Below are 18,915 nucleotides of genomic sequence, written 5' to 3' on the forward strand. Positions count from 1 at the left end.
GCACTTTCACCCACTGTTCTCCAAATCTAACTCTGGCTTCAAAGCCAGTGTGTTCAGGTGTGTTTGCAAACGTTAGGTTGACAGCAAACATGCAAAAACCCAGAAGAATGATGGACCTGTAAAAGCTGTGTTACTTTGGACTATTTTCTGGGATTTCTGTGAGCTGAAACCAACTGATGATTCTCAATCAGTGTAAACACTAACTGTTTTTTAACGTAATATTCACATTATATATAAATTATTTTTAAATCCTTCATCAGTCAAAATGCGTGGTAACCTTAAAAGAACTACTGGGTTGTAAACTGTAGTTACCTTTAGCATTTGGCATGAAACTGTTATTGGTATCAAATAAACCATTAACCACAGACGGGGAACCAAGACTTTCACAGCTTACACATGGGTTTGTATTAGACCCACAGCTGAATTGCAGAAATCACTCAGAGACTGTAATACTTTATCAGAGGCTATAATGATCACCAGTTGTGACTGTAGTGGAGTTTGAGTATTCAGTGGTTTATTAATGGACATGGGCTGCTTTGCCATCTACTACCTACTTGGGATGTCAATTTACATAAATTCCCATAATCGATCATTGTTTAAATTAACGATCTTTTAATCGATTAATCGTCAACCTTAACCTCATTAATCCGAAACAGTGGGCGCTACTAAGGGCGCTTTCACACTGGCAGTTTAGTGCGGACCGGGGCACGGTTCGCATGAAAAATCGCTAATCAGAATCAGAATCAGAATCAGAAAGAGCTTTATTGCCAAGTGTGCTTGCACCCACAAGGAATTTTTCTTGGTACTGAAGCTTCCAGTGCACATATACAAATACAAATACAACAAGAAACATAGTAATACAAATTCTAAGAATAAAATATATTTAAAAAAAAATAAAAATAAAAATAGTATAAAAAGTAAAAAAAAAAAAGGGGTCACAGTTGGGTTTAGTCTGAATAAACATTTACAGATTATGAACATATTTACAGTATTTTGAGAAGTATGAATAATATAAATATAAATATCACCTGAGTTAAAGAATATTACACTAGACAGTGGGAGTCTAGTGCATGTTACAGATTATGAACATATTTACAGTATTTTGAGTAGTATGAATAATATAAATATAAATATCACCTGAGTTAAGAGAATATTGCACTAGACAGTGGGAGTATTGCACTTACAGGCATATGCCTTGGGGGGCATGTTAAGTGTTCAGAAGGGAAATGGCCTGTGGAAAGAAACTGTTCCTGTGCCTGGATGTTCTTGTGGCCAGTGATCTGTGTCGCCGTCCTGACGGTAACAGTTCAAACAGGGGGTGTCCAGGGTGAGTGGAGTCTGTGATGATTTTACCTGCTCTCTTCCTCACTCTGGAAGAGTACAGGTCCTGGGGGGTTGGCAGGGGGGCACCAATAATCCTCTCTGCTGTCCGGACTGTCCGTTGTAGTCTCCTGATGTCCGATTTGGTAGCTGAACCAAACCAGACAGTGATGGAAGTGCTTAAAACAGACTCAATGACGGCTGAGTAGAACTGGATCAGCAGCTCCTGTGGCAGATTGAACTTCTTCAGCTGGCGAAGGAAGTACAGTCTCTGCTGGGCCTTTTTCACAATGGAGTCAATGTGATTTGCCCACTTCAGGTCCTGAGAGATGGTAGAGCCCAGGAACCTGAATGACTCCACTGCTTCCACAGTGCTGTTCATGATGGTGAGAGGGGGGAGTGCTGGGGATTTTCTCCTGAAATCCACAATCATCTCCACTGTTTTGAGCGTGTTCAGCTCAAGGTTGTTATAGCTGCACCAGACAGCCAGCTGTTCAACCCCCAGTCTGTAAGCAGACTCGTCACCATTTTGGATGAGACCGATGACGGTGGTGTCGTCTGCAAATTTCAGGAGCTTGACAGAGGGGTCTTTAGAAGTGCAGTCATTAGTGTACAGGGAGAAGAGCAGTGGGGAGAGAACGCACCCTTGGGGGGCGCCAGTGCTGATGGTGAGGGTCCTGGATGTGAGCTTCCCCAGTCTCACTCGCTGCTGCCGGTCGGTCAGGAAGCTGGAGATCCACTGACAGATTGAGGATGGCATGGAGAGCTGAGTCAGTTTGGCTGTGAGAAGATCAGGGATGATGGTATTGAAGGCCGAACTGAAGTCCACAAATAAGATCCGTGCATAAGTCCCAGGTCTGTCAAGATGTTGCAGGATATAGTGCAGTCCCATGTTGACTGCATCATCCACAGACCTGTTTGCTCTGTAAGCAAACTGAAAGGGATCCAGAAGGGGTCCAGTGATGTCCTTCAGATAGGCCAACACCAGTCTTTCAAACGACTTCATGACCACAGACGTGAGAGCGACAGGTCTGTAGTCATTAAGTCCAGTGATTTTAGGTTTTTTGGGAACCGGAATGATAGTGGAGCGTTTGAAGCAGCAGGGAACTTCACACTGCTCCAATGATCTGTTGAAAATCTGCGTGAAGACTGGGGCCAGTTGGTCAGCGCAGGCTTTTAGACAAGCAGATGAGATGCCGTCTGGGCCTGAAGCTTTCCTAGTCTTCTGTTTTTTGAAGACTCGGCTCACGTCCTCCACACAGACCTTAAGCTCAGGTTGGATGGCAGAAGGGGGGAGGAGAGGGGTTGCAGGAGGTGATGGTGGATGTGTGAAGTGCACATCAGAGCGGGTGTGAGGTGTGAGTCTGGGCTTCTCAAACCTGCAATAGAATGCATTGAGAGTGTCAGCCAGTTGTTGATTCTCCACAGATCGGGGGGATGGTGATTTGTAGTTGGTGATGTTCCTCAGGCCTCTCCAGACTGATGCCGGGTCGTTGGCTGAAAACTGGGTTTCCAGCGTAATGTGAACGCTGTCATCGGACCCGGGTGCGCACTAGAGTACCGAACCCGAGACTACCTGGAGGAGGTGGTCTGAGCTCGGTTGCTCCCGAACCGTGGCGCAGTTCGCGTTAATGTGCAAGCAACACGGACTCGGGTGCGCGCTTGTTCAGGAAGTATAGTATCCCGCGCATGCGTATCACTGTCGATATCATTGTTTCCTCACACACGACAACCATGAGTGGCAGGGGAACGTTGTGGGACACTGAAGAGGTGAGGTGCCTCATTCAAATTTGGGGAGAACAAACCATACAGGAGCAGTTAAATACAACACACAAGAATGCAGACGTTTTTGCATTACTCAGCGCCAAATTAAAACAGTTGGGTTTTCATAGAACTACCGAGCAATGCCGTGAACATAAACGTAGTTGTCTCTCACTATGTTGTGCATAATAGCACCAAAAAAACAGACAAATTACAGCTTTGCTCAGTCGAGTTGTATTCTCCATGCGTTTTCCGTGTGCGTTTGCGATGACGTAAGATCACTGCAAACGCACCTGGGTTCGATACAACTAATTGAGTGTGAAACCAGACCAACGCTGCGGGGGGCGCCGGGCACTAGCGCACTCGGGTTCGGACCGCAGCAAACGAACCCAGTGGAAAAACGCCCTCAGTTATTACTTTACTTAACAACCACTTGCTTAACCAATACAAAATAAGTGTTTTAAGGGCTTTACAGATAATATATGGAATATGACCATCACTTAACACGTGCTTTTAAATTTGCTGACATATCAGAAGTGATCTATTTTCATAACATGAAAAACTAACTGTTTTACATGAAAATGAGATCTGTAAAATCATCAAACATAACAGATAGACTTGTCATAAATCATTTAAAAAGGTCTCAACTGCCAAACTATACCAAGTATTTGTATGAAAAAGCGCCACCAACACACGTGTAAACCGTATACTCATGATGCTTTTGCTGCGCGTTGTTGTTTGTAACTTCGCAATACATAAGTAAACCATAGTAGATCACATATCTTTATTTAGAACAGGTGGCCTCGAACGTGCCCAAACACAACATAAGTCAATGCGTAGATCACAGTGACATGACATGCTGCTTGGCTAAAGCTGTAAGACTTTAGGAATCCGATCGCTTTGCGATGAATGCAATCATGACGCAGTGTTTTCCAACGTCATTTGAAAGTTCAACCAATGGAAACTGGATCTCCGGTGTGATGGGTTGGTGTAGTGGGTAGGGACAATGTGTAGAGACCAATCGGACACTGTTGTACAGCTGGAGCAAGCTTGGATTGGTTTGATCGCTCAGATTGACAGGTCTTGATGTATCATGTGCCATAGGATAGGAACGCACACTAATCTGTTACCTTGGAAGTGATAATACCCGGACACACATGCCGGTGCCCTCGCTCACAAAAATCTCCTTACTCTCTCTCATTATCTAGCACAGTTCTATCATTATTAGAAGATTAATTAGGTAGAGTGAAATAATTTGATAAAAGCATTTTGTCAGAGCAATGTCAAAACCTGCTGGGGAAAAACCTGTTGCCAAGCTGACAACTTGATAATCTAATAAACTTTTTTTAGTGATACCTTTTCACCCAGCTGATTACTGCGCATTCTGGGCTTGCATGCAAACAGATCTTCTCTGTTTTTCTAATGTGCCAGGGCTCAACGCTAAGGATTTTTTTCGACTGGCCTGGTCAGGCCAGGGGTTCACATTTTTACTCGCCCTGTCAAAATTTTCACTAAAAATAAATAAAGCAGTTATTGCTTTCATTGTTGTTGTTTTTACCCATGTAACCTTGTATTCTAATAAATAAGGTTATGATAACAAATATTTCGAAATTCTCGATTCAACAACAAAAACTACTAGACGAACTAATATAAGTTTAACAATTAAAGACAAGCAAACATTCAGAATAAAATAAGAATAAATAAACACATTACAAGCAATAGCACAAGTAGGTTCAGGTTCAGAAATTGAATAATCAAATGTAAGAAAGCACTGCATCATTCTGTATAAATTAAATATAGATTAATCCTTTATTAAAGTTATTCAGTCACTAGCAATGAGTGATTTTTCTCTTTTTCTTTTGTTCTTTGATAAACATTAATGACACAGACAGCAGCAAGAATATTAGGCTGCTGTCACAGATCTAATGCATGGATCCAATATACTGACACATACAGTTTCTTTCTCAATTGTTTACATTCACTTAAGACGTAACCGACAGGAATCTTGCCAAGACACGCATTTTGACATAATTTTTCAAATAACTCAATTCAGTGTTTGCACGCTTTGTGCGCTAAAAGAATACTGAACTGAATTCCTGTAACTTCTTTAAAGGGATACTTCAGGATTTAGCATTAAGCTTTGTATTAGTAGAAAACCTGTAGTATTTTCGAATTACCATGCTTTCTACCCTCATATCCCCCTGAGATGAGACATTTATGTATTTTTTGTCTGGAAAAAATCCTCAGATGACGCAAAAATCGTCATTTTGCGTCATCGGAGGATTTTTTGGCCAGGGGCTAAGGACTACAGCCAGTAGTAGGGGCTGTCCCGCATGTTTTCAACCTGCCCATGGGAGGTGGGATCTCACTCACAGAATGTACACATAGTATCAGCCGTCTTTCTTTGGAAGCTAAGTTAACAGGCTCTTGTTCTGTGGAGAAAGCTGAGTAGTAGGAGAAAGCTGAGTAGTAGGGGTTACCATCCTCTTTTTCCCGGACATGTCCGGCCGTCGAGATCGTCCAAAATGTCCGGAATTCGGCTTTTGCTTTCTAACAGTCGCCATTTATTGTTTACATGCACACCTTTTGTTTCAGTCTAACTGAATTCATTCCGATTGGTGAATCTGAATGTAGTGTTTACATGAACACTAAACAAGTTACCGGTTGATGTGCGTTTTAACTTTGCTAAGAAAATTCCCGCTCCTCCGTGAGAGATACGAGATCGATGCGTCTCAGTAATCACGCCACCGGCTTCGCGCCGTTCTCCCGCGGCCCTCAGCCTCGTCCTGCTCGCCACAGTAATCACAATGAATGGCGAGTGTAGAACGCAAAAGCCTAATCCCGGACATTTTGGGCGATCTCGAAATCCCGGGCAAACTCGTCACGGAGTCTCACTAGTTGCCTAGCCTTGTTGTTTTCAACTGCGCTCTCTTACCGGTAGGCGCGGCTTGGGAGTGGCCTCCCAGGGCAGCGAAGCAAGTGCATTCTGGGAGTTGTTGTCTTTCATCCACATAAGCCCAAAATACATTTTCTGGCTTTTCTCAGTCTAGAAAGCTCCAAATTCAAAAATAATTTCACATTTCTTCTACATAAATGACCTATTTTAAAAACACATTCATCTTTCCAGAGGTGAAGTATCCCTTTAATAGGGTGACCATATTCCAGGACATGTCCGGCCGGGATTTCGAGATCGCCCAAAATATCCGGGATACGGCTTTTGCTTTCTCGTCGCCATTCTTTTTGTTTACATGCACACCTTTTGATTCAGTAGGACTGAATTGATTCCGATTGGTGAATCTAAATGTAGTGTTTACATGAACGCTAAACAAGTGATCGGTTGATGTGCGTTCTAGCATTGCTAAGAAAATTCCTGTGTTTTCGTCTCGATCGGGATCCGTGTGAAGAAGAATGCATGACCTGCAAAGCTGGCACGTATGTGTCAGTGTCAAATAATGTAATAATGTAAACATAATGAATGGTGACTGTAGAAAGCAAAAGCCGAATCGCGGGCATTTTGGGCGATCTCGAAATCCTGGTCAGATATGTCCTGGTTAAACAGGACGTATGGTCACCCTACCTTTAATGGTTTAAAATCTCTTGAAGTTTTAAATTGACCCTAAAAATGTGCAAATGATAAAATTTTGTGACGAAGCAGAGTTGACTGATCAACCATTTCGTCAACTGTCCTGAGTGTCTTTCACACTGTCATCAGACAGTCCTTATAGTCAAGCCCTGTGTGCATACGTGGTTGAGGTTAGTTGCAGGTCAAGCGTAATCAGTCAATTTGAGGTGTTAGTTACAGAGCAAGTAGCCTCTTTGACTAGTTGATTACTATGGCACGTCCCTATAGAGAACACAACGTACCTCACGCACACCTGTCTTATGGTCAGGTGCTGATTTACCCTCAAATGTCAGCAGGTGTATCAGGCGGAACACAATCACCACAATCCCACAGTTCCACCCACCATCTGCTGCTACACTGAAGGTGAGATTTGGCACCTCCGGGAGTGCAGTGTGTCTAAAGGTAATGACTCTGCCGTGCCTCTTATTGTGTGCTTCAGCATGCACCAAGTGTCATATAACCGTTCAGAAAGACGAGACTGCAAGAATGCCGTTCCCAGTGTTAACGGCCTCCACTGTTAACCCCTAGTTTTTGAAAGACAACTACATTGTGCATCTGTTCAGTATGTTCTTAGGGGCCGTTAACACAGAACAAATAAATTTTTTTCATTCCACTGCATTACTTTTCAACTGATTTTCAATGTAAACACGCGATAGATGGACATCTTTAACCATTGTGCTCATGTCTAGCATATTTTGCAGCAGCTCGCGTATGACAGCGTTCTAAAAACGTGGCGCTCGAGTTAAAATAAGTTCAACTTTTACAAAAACGCATCTTGAGACCATGCAGTTTTTATCCATTCCACTACCCGCGTCTTGCGTTTTTCAAAGCAAAAATACGTTCCGTGTAAACCAGTCGCTATTCTGTAATTCTGTTGGAACTATTTGAGTAAATTTCATTTTTGGGTCAATGTTCAATCTCATGTAGTTCTCATGTACTACGAAGCTCCAAAAAGAACCCCACAGTGTTCATCAAGTGTCTCATACACAATATTTGGACTCTTTTGAAGTCACAATTCATTATTCACAAACCTCCACTTTGCTATAACTCTCAAATGTAATTTGTATTTGCATTTTTAAAGGTCATGCCGTGGTTGGTCACATGACCCATAAGAACAATAGCATTTGCGGTCAGTGACGTCAAATAAGGCGCATCCACTTATACATTGAACACAAGCTCAAATGAGATTTGTGATCTACAGCAGAGGGAAAGAACAACATGAGGGTGATTTAAATGACAGAAATTCATTTTTATCTCTGTAAGACATTGCTGTGATACTGTTGTTATTGTTAACTAAAACTATTACAAATATTTTTAATTCAAAAAAGCTGAAGTAAAATAAATAAATAGATTAAAAACGTAAAAATTAGAAATGTTGTCTTCGCAACTAACTGAAATAAAATAGGTTAAATTAATAAATTACTAAAACTTAAATAAAAATGAATCTAAAAATAATTAACATATTTATAAATAAATAAAAATGACAAAAAGCACATAGCAAAATTACTAAAATTAAAATGAAAGCTGAAAACACAAAAATAAAAGCTAATTATAGTAATGTAAATAATCCTAAAATAACACAGCTGTGATGTAACTTTAAAGGACAACAATTTGCAGCAACAAATGACCAGAATGCATTCATTTTTAATGAGAATTGGCAATTTGAAGGCAACATGAGTGACAGAGTGCTGATATTCATTTCACAGAGCCAATCATAACAGAGGTCATTTACAAATAGGAGCTTAAAGATACAGAAGCAAAAACTTATTGTTTAGCCTTCAGTCTCCTGACTACATTAAAGTAACAAAGGGTGGGAAATGATTATTTAAACTATTATGACTATTTCTTGTGCAAGCCTTGAGTAACATTATAAGAGGACTATAATGAAGGGTCAGAGGTCAGGTGTTGTGGTCCATTTGGACTTGTGAGAGCAACGGAGGAGTTGCAGCGTGTCACATGACCCCCCCGCATCCTGTTTTCACTGCTGCATGGCAACGGAGGCCACACACTCTCTGCGGCTCTGCTCTGCTTACTGACACCGAGATACTGAATTATTTTTGTGCTGACTTTATTTCCTTGGTGTGAAATTTCATGCAAGAAGTTTTTTATATATTCTTTGTATAACCAGTCGGTTTAAAAACGTGCAATAATTATGTTCACTTGCCAGCCTGGGTGTTACCAGGACAGGCCATCTCAAGTCTCACCCTTTATTACTCACCGGTGTCAAAGAACTACAAACAACTCTCATGTTAGCTTGTCTTTAAAGTTTGATGCAATGACAAAAGCTTTATAGATTAGTGCGGCAGCTCTGTTGGGATTCAGATTTTTTTCCACTCCATTATTGAACCGTGTCTTGGGTTTAACCCCTCTCCCCTTTGTTACAGTGATTCAGTGCTGCTTTCCTCTGCAGTAACACAGTCAGATCAGGTGAACAGCGGTGACTTTGGGATGTTCTACTCTCGGAATAACCAAAAGCCTGCATCCCTTTTCTTAAAGGGATAGTTCGCCCAAAAAAAAGAAGAAAACTCTATCATTATTTACACCACCATCATGTTACTCCAAACCCTTATGACTTTATTTCTATCATGAAACAAGGAGAGGTTTTGTTGCATATTTGCACTGTTCTGTTTGTGCATATATAAGATCTGCAAAGTTACAAAACTCATAGTCTCCCATAAAAGGGATTTATTCTAACAGAGATCATTGCTCCATACCTGCCTACAACTCCTAGATCAAAGTCCCGATATTACTTCTGCAAACATTTATGCCACAATTTGAAATATTAGCATAATGGCCATCCAAAGGCATACGCAAAGAAAAAAGTTATGAAATTAGGAGTCATGGGTAAGATTTATTAATAATGCTGTTTGCTTGTGTACAGTGCATTTTACGGAGGACAGCTTTCTGAACCTGAGAGAGTACAATGCCGGCTATATACAAAGACTACTCTTGAAAAAAATGGGGCAGTTCCAACTTTGCTCATATTTTTTGTGTTTGCAATTGCTTTAGAAGCCTTGGAAGCTGATACTCACGATATTGGTAAGGGTTGTTACATTTCCGACACTCGCTTGAGGTGTTTGGCCAATCACAAGCCACAGGGTCAGCTGGACAATCAGAACATTTCAGACAGACTAGGAATAGAGGTGCTGCAATAATGTAAAGTATGTAAAAAATGATGTGTGTAAAGAGCAAGAAGTACCTTAAAAGTAGTATCCCACAAATAATAATAACAGACAATAATAATAAATAAATAGCTAAATAAAAAATATACCATTTTGTGTTTCACAAAAAAAAAAAAAAAAAAAAAGTAAATCCTTTAAAAGAATTTGAATAACAGAAAGAAAAAACGAGGCTTTCAAAGCCTCTGTTCCTTTTGGCCTTCTAGTGTCGATCTGTTTCCAAAGGTCAGGCTTTGAAGTGTGACGTCTGTTTGGCTGATGAACACAGGGGTTTTACTGGGCTTGAATCTGCCTCTCTCCACAGCAGCAGCTCCAGGCAGTCCCATAGAGGCAATGTATGCTCAAGAGAGCCATTTTCATCTTTCACTAGAAAATATATTTCCTCTGTTTTTCACAAGGTACACATACACATTTCCACCACATCTATTGGTCCACAGGAAGCCCTTAAAACCCCCCAAAAGTATCATGAAGATAGTCATGCTGTTTAACAGAGCTATTGAGATTTTTAATCTTGTTTGTTTTTTGTTTTTTTTAAGCAAGTTGCAACTGACAGCGATGACTCCATTGCATAATGAATTGTTAATTGATATTCTGTGTATATACTACCATTTAAAAGTTTGTGGATTTTTTTTTACCACAAAATTGTGAGTAGTAGTGTATAAAAAATTGTGGTTGGTGTTTTCTTATTTAACCAGCTGTATTTGTCTATATTCGTCATTCAAAAAGGGAAAGTGAAATTAAGACTGCAAGTGCACAAACCACAAACAAAGTGGCGCGTGCTTACAGTTTTGAATATCAGTCACGCTGATCATATTCTTTATTCCACTCCCCTCATGTTATTATGAAAATGTTCACGCAGTGGAATGCTCAGGTAAGATGAAGTAAAATTAGTACAGCCTTCTGTCTGAGCCGTCATGACTTCTGTGCTTGCTTTCGTCACTTTTGCTCTTATTATCGTGCACTGACTCGTTCGCTAAACTGAACAGCCAATCAGAGTTCTCTCTCTCACCGACGGCCCGACATGTTGAATCATCCCAAAAAACAAGACTGCGTCCATCTAGAGCCAATGACCGACGCTCAAAAATGGCCCGACATTGCCAGACGAACTTTACAAAAGTTCAATTGTACAGTCAACATTTGAGGTAAAAAAAAGGTAAAATATCAGTGGACATCAGCTTATGATAAACTTTTTTTGCATAATAATATGCTGTTAATTACATTGGATTGGCACTTCAGGGCCTCATTTATGGGCTCTTCACATTTTACAGTGTGTGTGCTGCATGGTGGGCTGACTAAACAAATAACATACCTGAGTGCACACATCACATCCACGTGTGCCTGCAGACTTTCCTATAGTAACAGAAAATGTTGTTTTTGAAGGGAATGTAGGTGACCGTTTATTGAGGAACCGGTTGCAGGAACAATGCTGCCTTTGTGATTTTGGTGTGAAATAGTGGGTCAGGAGGATGAAGCATGGGAATGTGATTTATCGGTGTGTGAGTGTGTTTACTTGGCTACAATTTTGGGGGGAAATTGTCCCTAGACGTTAACTAAATCTTTCAAAACTTCTCTATGGGACCGCCAAAGGTCAAAATTATTTATAAAGAAAGTAAGTAAAGTGTACACTGTACAAGTCAAGATTTTATTTTGAAAGAAACAAAAACAGCATTTAATTGGTCAAAAGGGACATCAAACACATTTATAAATTTACAAAAGATTTCTATTTCAAATAAATGCTGGTTTTTTTTTTACTTTCTATTGTTCAAAAAATCCAGAATTTTTTTTATCGCACTTTATATAAAGCAGCACAACTGTTTTGTCAACATTGATTGATAATAGTAAGAAATGTTTCTTGAGAAGCCAAAGCAGCATATTACAATGATTTTTGAAGGATCATGTGACACTGAAGACTGGAGTAATGGTGTAATTTTTTTTATTTTTTTTATACAGCCTTGGGGAGCATAAGAGACTTTCAAAAAATAATAAATACCAACACCAAACTTTTGAATGATTTTGTATATTATATATCAATATGCATTTGTAAGATTTTTATTTATTTTTTTTATTGTAAAAATATGAAGTTAGTCCGTATTAATTAGAACTAGCTTTTTATAAAAACAATATAAAATCCTCACCATAGTCAAAAGAAAAAAGTGCATTTTGTGTTTCAGACTCCTGGATGTTGGAGTGACGAGACCGAAGAGAAAAAGAGCACACACCAGCGCTCAGCATCCTGGGGCAGCTCTGACCATCTTAAAGAGGTACACACACACACACACATGCACTTACATCAGTAACACAAAACACACACCCTTTTAACAGTGAAATACTATGTGTGTCTTGCGCACACAGCTGTGTAGTTTTTCCCCTTGGGTTTGGAGAACAAGAAAGTGCAATCACACTAACAGCTATTAACAGAGCTCTCACTGTCCTGAAACTGATGAGCATTGCACTTCTGCATTTGCGATGATCTCATCCTGTGTGGCCAGCGAAGTAGCCAGGCGATGGAAATAAAACCCCCGTTACACAGCTCTATACAAGACTGCCAGTCACGACGACCCATCCGTCTCCTCCTGCACCCGCTGCTATATATAACTTCCTGTGTGGCTTCAGACTTCCGGCGCTGCGCGTCGTGTTATTGCTAGCGCTAACCGCAGCAAATTCAGCCTTATCACGGGCGCTCAGCCCCTCCCTGACGATTCAGGGAACAGTGAGATAAGACTATCTCCCCCTTTAACAATCAACTTCCCCTCTCGGCAACAGCCATTATCCCCCTCCTGCCAATTTATGGCTTTCCCATCACCTCCAAGCTTTTGGAACAATACGGGCATGTGGGTTTTAGAGCAAGTAATATGTGCAAAGTCGTGTCGTGTGTCCTTTCGCACTGAAGTCACATTTTTATCAATTAGACATTGTGTTGATGGAAAGCCCTAATCGTTGATGTGCACAAACCTGTCTAATTTATAAAGGCCTTATAATCCTCTCTTGCATGAGCAACGTGCAGGTGCAAAAGTAATTCATTTCCTGTGCAAACTCTGAAACAAGTGTCTGCTCAGAATTGTTACTATTTGTATTATTTTTTGCTGTGAAAAAGAACTGATGACTCTGGGCTTAACCCTCAGAAAATGAGCCGCTTTATTCACAGTTCATTTTCTATGGGCTTTGCCATTTATTTATTTTTCAACCCTGTTACCAGAAGTTATGAACTGTCAAATATGGTTTAAAACTTTCAACCTAAACTTTTTATAGCTTTTTATAAACATTTAATAAACATCAAAATGATTTTTAATATGTCAGAATGGGTAATAGAGCTGCAAATTTAGCCTAATTTAAGCTGTCACACAAAAGGGGCTAACCACCAAATGTTGGTTTGTAATTATTAATCAACTTATATTTCCCTTAAATTAAAGACAGATATTTGTTTGATCGTTTTCTTCCAATTCCTTGGGTGACAGGGTTGAATGATTGAGCTTGATTAACGCAGTCAAAACTACAATTTGCATAAACATTTAGAAAATGGAATTAGAACATTTATTTCCTGTCATGCTGTAGAAAACATCTAAAAAATGCTATCTTGTGGTTGTCACAATTCTGAGGAATGTAGGAGTTGCATTTTTTTGTAATCAAGGGGAAACACTTGGTAACACTTTACAATAAGGTTCAGTAGTTAACATTAGTTAATGTATTAACTAACATGAACTAACAAAGAGCAATACATTTATTACAGTATTTATTCATCTTTGACAATATTAGTTAATACAAATACAGCTGTTTGTTGTTCATGTTAGTTCACAGTGCATTAACTAATGTTAACAAATACAACATTTGATTTTAATAACATATTAATAATAACTAAGATTAATAAATGCTGAAGAGCTATTGTTCATTCTTAGTTCATGTTAGCTAAGGTTGTTAACTAATGCACTTTATTGTAATGTGTGTGTGTGTGTGTGTGTGTGTGTGTGTGTGTGTGTGTGTGTGTGTGTGTGTGTGTGTGTGTGTGTGTGTGTGTGTGTGTGTGTGTGTGTGTGTGTGTGTGTGTGTGTGTGTGTGTGTGTGTGTGTGTGTGTGTGTGTGTGTGTGTGTGTGTGTGTGTGTGTGTGTGTGTTATATACAGTTGAGACCTCTGCTGTGTAATACATACATTTGATGCATTTAATCTAGCTAGTTTTCATGCTAACTTAATTTTATGTTAACAAATATATATGCATTAAACCTATTTAATAGGTATCACAACTAAAAGCATGAGATTTGTACATCTAAGACTTACATTTTTGAGACACCAAAGTAACCATTTTGTGGTATTTTCAGCTTTGTCTTTTCTTTATTTTCTAAATTCTTATGTGAATCTGTCATTTTGGCTGCTTGCACACAATTCCTGCTGTATTTCCAGCCACAGGATTGTGTCCATATTCATATTCATGAACACACAAGTAATAGAGGCTTCTTAGGAGTTCATCACAGCGAGCTCATTCTGCAAGGCCTGAATAATCTCACTGTTTCCCATTTGGGAGATTTTCCAAGAAAATGCTGTTTAGGCCTTCTTTCCTTCCCTGCATATGGAAAGTTCATGTCCTCGTTATCCACATTTTTATCCAGGTTCATGTCAAGTGCTTTCGCTTAGTGGCTTATAACCCCTTACACCTCTTAAGTGGATTTAGGTTGTGTATATTGACATACTTAGCAGGGCTTTATAAGAGAGCACATTCAGGATTTCCCCTTGTTACAACTGAACACATACTGTGTAATTCATGTAATGCAATGCCCAGCACCTCTAGAAAAAAATTTTCACTGTAATTTTCAAACAGCGTTTTTGCTGCCTTTTTGAGTTAAATGAAGTACATGTCATTTGCAATAAATGTTCATGTCTTTTTTAGACTGACATCTCTAATGTAGAACAAACAGAGATTGACATATATTGTGACATATATCCTAGTGAAACGGCTTCTCGAACAAGAAAAAATGTAGGGCGGGACTTGTGTCCATTGGGAATTGTTTCAATCGTTGTGGTTTGCTATGCCTGTGGTCTCATGTAATTGACAGTTTGTCCCGCCCTCAAGTCGGTAAACACGTCATCAGAGAAGAGGATGTTGTTGCAAGAGGGAGGGGAAGTTAATTTGATTTAAATATTACAACTGCACATAAAATAAAATAAAAAGATATGTACGGATAAATGATAAATAATTAATAATATGTACTGCAATTTTCCATAAATAGAATTGTCAATTTTGATTTCATGGTGACTTAAATATTCTGTAACATTATCAAGACAAACATCCATGTACAGAAAGCCAATTGTATTTTCATTAGGAACGCACTTGTCTAGACTTGTTCTGTTGTCTCAGGACATATAGACAATAAAAGCTGTAATTTACTGCAGATAAATCTCAAAAGTAAACTATGAGTGATCAAGCCAGTTTGAAAAGGCGGAGCGGGTCACATTGAGACCTGGGCCATGAGGGTTAAATATCAATTTCCAATATTTGTTGTAGATTTATTATTTACAATATTTACATTTTATTAATTTAGTAGACGCTTCTATCTAAAGTAACAAATAAGTAATATAACAAGCAATAGACTTTAAGGAGGCAATAACCCAAGATGTCCTATCCCTACAAAATTTCAGACATTGTTTAGTATAGTATCAGCTAGAACAGGGAGGGATTAAGAAATGGTAAAAGCATAGAATATGTAGGATGCAGTTAAGGTTTCACAAAAGAGATGGGTTTTCAGTTGTATCTTGAATATTGTCCACAATATTATTTATTTGTTGTTGTTCTTCCTACTACGGGTAGCAATTCTTAATAGACCAGGAAAGACATTTACCTTTTTGTGTGTGTGTTTTGGTAAAGGATTTAAAGGGTGAGCCTTGTCACATAGCTGCCTGTTTTGTATTGACCTCTTGTGGCCATGCTGAGTTACAGCAAGCACTCAGGTCAATTTAAATGGTTAGTTCACCCAAAAATGAAAATTCTGTCAGTAATTACTCACCCTCATGTTGTTCCAACCGCGTAAGACCTTCGTTCATCTTCGGAACACAAATTAAGATATTTTTGATGAAATCTGAGAGCTGATCACTTCTCCATAGGCTGCTAGGTGACCGAAACTTGCTGGCCCAGAAAAGTTATTAAAGAGATCGTTAATATAGTCCAAGTGACTACAGTGGCTCAATCTTAAGTATATCAAGCGACGAGAATACTTTTTGTGCGCAAAAACAAACAAAAATAACGACTTTATTCCACAATTCATTTCCTTCTCTCTGGGCCTCTAGTTGGTTCACGTAGTGTTTTAGCGCAGCGCGTCTGTGTTGTACGTCACCACGTAGGCTCACTATTGGCCGACGCTGGTCATGTGTGTGATGCGTGATGACGTATAACACAGACGCGCAGCGGAAAAACACTACGAGGCCCAGAGAGAAGGAAATGAATTGTGGAATAAAGTCGTTGTTTTTGTTTGTTTTTGCGCACAAAAAGTATTCTCGTCGCTTGATATACTTAAGATTGAGCCACTGTAGTCACTTGGACTATATTAACGATCTCTTTAATAACTTTTCTGGGCCAGCAAGTTTCGGTCACCTAGCAGCCTATGGAGAAGTGATCCAGCACTCAGATTTCATCAAAAATATCTTAATTTGTGTCCCGAAGACGAACAAAGGTCTTACGGGGTTGGAACAACATGAGGGTGAGTAATTACTGACAGAATTTTCATTTTTGGGTGAACTAACCCTTTAAGGTATTTTATCGGAGCCATAGCCTTATGGGCAGCACTCTCACATTTAGCACAGCTGCGCCTCAGGCGGCCAGAGTTCGAGTTACCAGCCTTGTAGATGATAAAATAACTTTGTTGTCTCCTCTGTCCTTATAATTTATTTATTTTTCTGTGACTTTCAGATTGCTAAGCTCAGGCTCCAGCTGCAGCGCAGTAAACAGGGTGGAGGCCGGCAGAGTAAAGACAGTAAAGAGTGTCTTTCCCCCCTCCACTGCTGTACCAGCACCATCACCACCACCATCAGCACAGCCAGCCAAGCTCCGGTCCGCACAGACTCACACACATACTGTAATATCAGTGTATTTAGAAAATACATCCAGCAATTTCTGAATAGTTTGTGAAATGCACATTTGTACCATCTCACTGCACAGTCGTCCATGTCGAAGTCAGCACAGATGCCACTGTCCAACATCACAGTGCCAAAGCCCTCCATCTCCAGGGTTCCCAGCAGCATGGAAGGCATCAACCATGAGCTGGAGAAAGTCTTCATCAAAGACAACGGAGAGAAAGAGGAGCTAAAGGTACACACACACTCCTGAAGACATACTCACTAAGTACAAATGTTTAGCATGAATAAAAATTCATGTCATTGAGTACTATCAAATAGTGCAAATATATTGTTCTACAGTATACAGTACCTGTACAATTTATTTTTGTCTAAAAACAATTTAAAGTAATTAATTACATATCTTGATCATAATCAACATACAATATCATTCAAACCCAGTGTGGGGTCTGTAAGTTTTTTTTAAATGTTTTGAAAGAAGTCTCTTATGCACACCAAGGCCGCATTTATTTTAACATAAATACAGTGAAAAAAGTAATATTTTAAAATAGAATTACAATTTGAAATGACCGTTCTGTGAGAGCTACTAAAGCTGCAATTCTCCCATGATTCTAAACAGACAACTAAACAATAACATGTAGCCTAATTTTCTAGAGGTAATGACAAAGTGTTAATTGCTGCAGTCTTTTTAAAAATATTTAATTCATTTGAATGATTTTTTTTTTTTTAATCGAATTGAATCAATGATTCAATAACTCACTCATAAAGACTTTTTTCATTACTGGATGAATCAGCGTTATTGAACAAATCTCTTGAATTGAATGATTCAGTGACACATACTTTTTTGTTGTTTTACTGGTGTAACAATGTAATTTATACAATCTTTATTTTAAGCTTCCAATTTCTTTCAAAAGGTGTTTTGCTCTGTTTTGATAATAACTACCATAGACATCAGTGTTTATAACCGAACTATAAACTTTTATTCCAGTACTCCTGTGATACAGTAACTTGAATTATTGTAAGTCAGAAATAATGATAGTGTGTGGTTGAAAAGACTGTTTGTGAAGCTGTTTCATCAAGTCTTCAGTGTCACATGATCCTTCAGAAATCATTCTAATATGCTGATTTGGTGCTCAAGAAACATTTCATATTATTATCAATTTTGAAAACAGTTATGCTTCTTAATATTTTTGCAGAAACTACGAAAAATTTTTCAGGATTATTTGAGTAGAAAGTAAAACAATATAATATGAAATATAAATCTTTGAGTCACAATGTGTACTTGCTGAATAAAAGTATTTAAAAAAAAAAAACAGTTACACTTTATAATAAGATTCCATTTGTTATTTTAAATTAACTACATTAGTTAAGATGAAATAACAATGAATAATACTTCTGTTCTGTTCTACTTTATTAATGTTAGTTAATATTAATTTCTGCCTTTACTGATATATGTCAGTCCCTCCAGAAAAACGCGATTATGCGATCGCATGATTCAATGCATAATCAGCCAAAGTCCGCATATTAATGCGGGGGACGCATTTTTTCAAATACGCCGCACTTTCGCCGCTTAAATTGCAGATTTCCGCGCGCAAAATATGCGGGCTTGCATGATTTCATAATCCCCGCATTTTCGTTGCAAAAAGTCATATCTTAGCAGAAAGTTGAAAAATGTTGCGTTTACTTCACACAAGCGCAGCCATTTCCCCTGTTGCCATGGGAACGTTATGAAGTGACGTAATTACGCGACATCATTGAAAAGCTGCAAACCCCGTGATGCCGATGAAACCATGATGATTTGTAAGTTTGAGCCATGTGTTTATTAAGGTCTAAAATAAAACAAGATGAGAACTTAAATATTCCCAGCACTTTATGTGATGTAGTATGCTTGCTTATCATAGGAAGTAATAAGAAATTACTCTTTACATTAAAGTAGTAGCCTAGTGAATAGGGTGTTGGGGGAATCACTTTTTTTTTTT

The 18,915-nt window shown here is 39.0% G+C and overlaps 1 protein-coding gene and 1 long non-coding RNA gene across 2 annotated transcripts in view; one reads left to right on the top strand and one right to left on the bottom strand.

Annotated features, from left to right (window-relative positions):
* glcci1a (glucocorticoid induced 1a) overlaps positions 1–18,915 on the top strand; it is a 43,084-nt gene that overhangs the window by 18,233 nt on the left and 5,936 nt on the right. Inside the window, exons 3-5 of the mRNA XM_082186373.1 lie at positions 12,054–12,143; positions 16,773–16,913; positions 17,022–17,171. Coding sequence (XP_082042499.1) covers positions 12,054–12,143; positions 16,773–16,913; positions 17,022–17,171 — 381 coding nt within the window. The remainder of the gene's footprint in view (positions 1–12,053; positions 12,144–16,772; positions 16,914–17,021; positions 17,172–18,915) is intronic.
* Positions 4–12,047, bottom strand: LOC309511288. Its single transcript, XR_014210568.1, has 3 exons — positions 6,659–12,047; positions 3,484–6,221; positions 4–662 (listed from the first exon to the last, which is right to left on the bottom strand). It is a non-coding gene; the product is annotated as an uncharacterized lncRNA (long non-coding RNA).

Source organism: Leuciscus leuciscus, assembly GCF_965113295.1.
Source record: "Leuciscus leuciscus genome assembly, chromosome: 12".
In the NCBI taxonomy this organism is placed as follows: domain Eukaryota; kingdom Metazoa; phylum Chordata; class Actinopteri; order Cypriniformes; family Leuciscidae; genus Leuciscus; species Leuciscus leuciscus.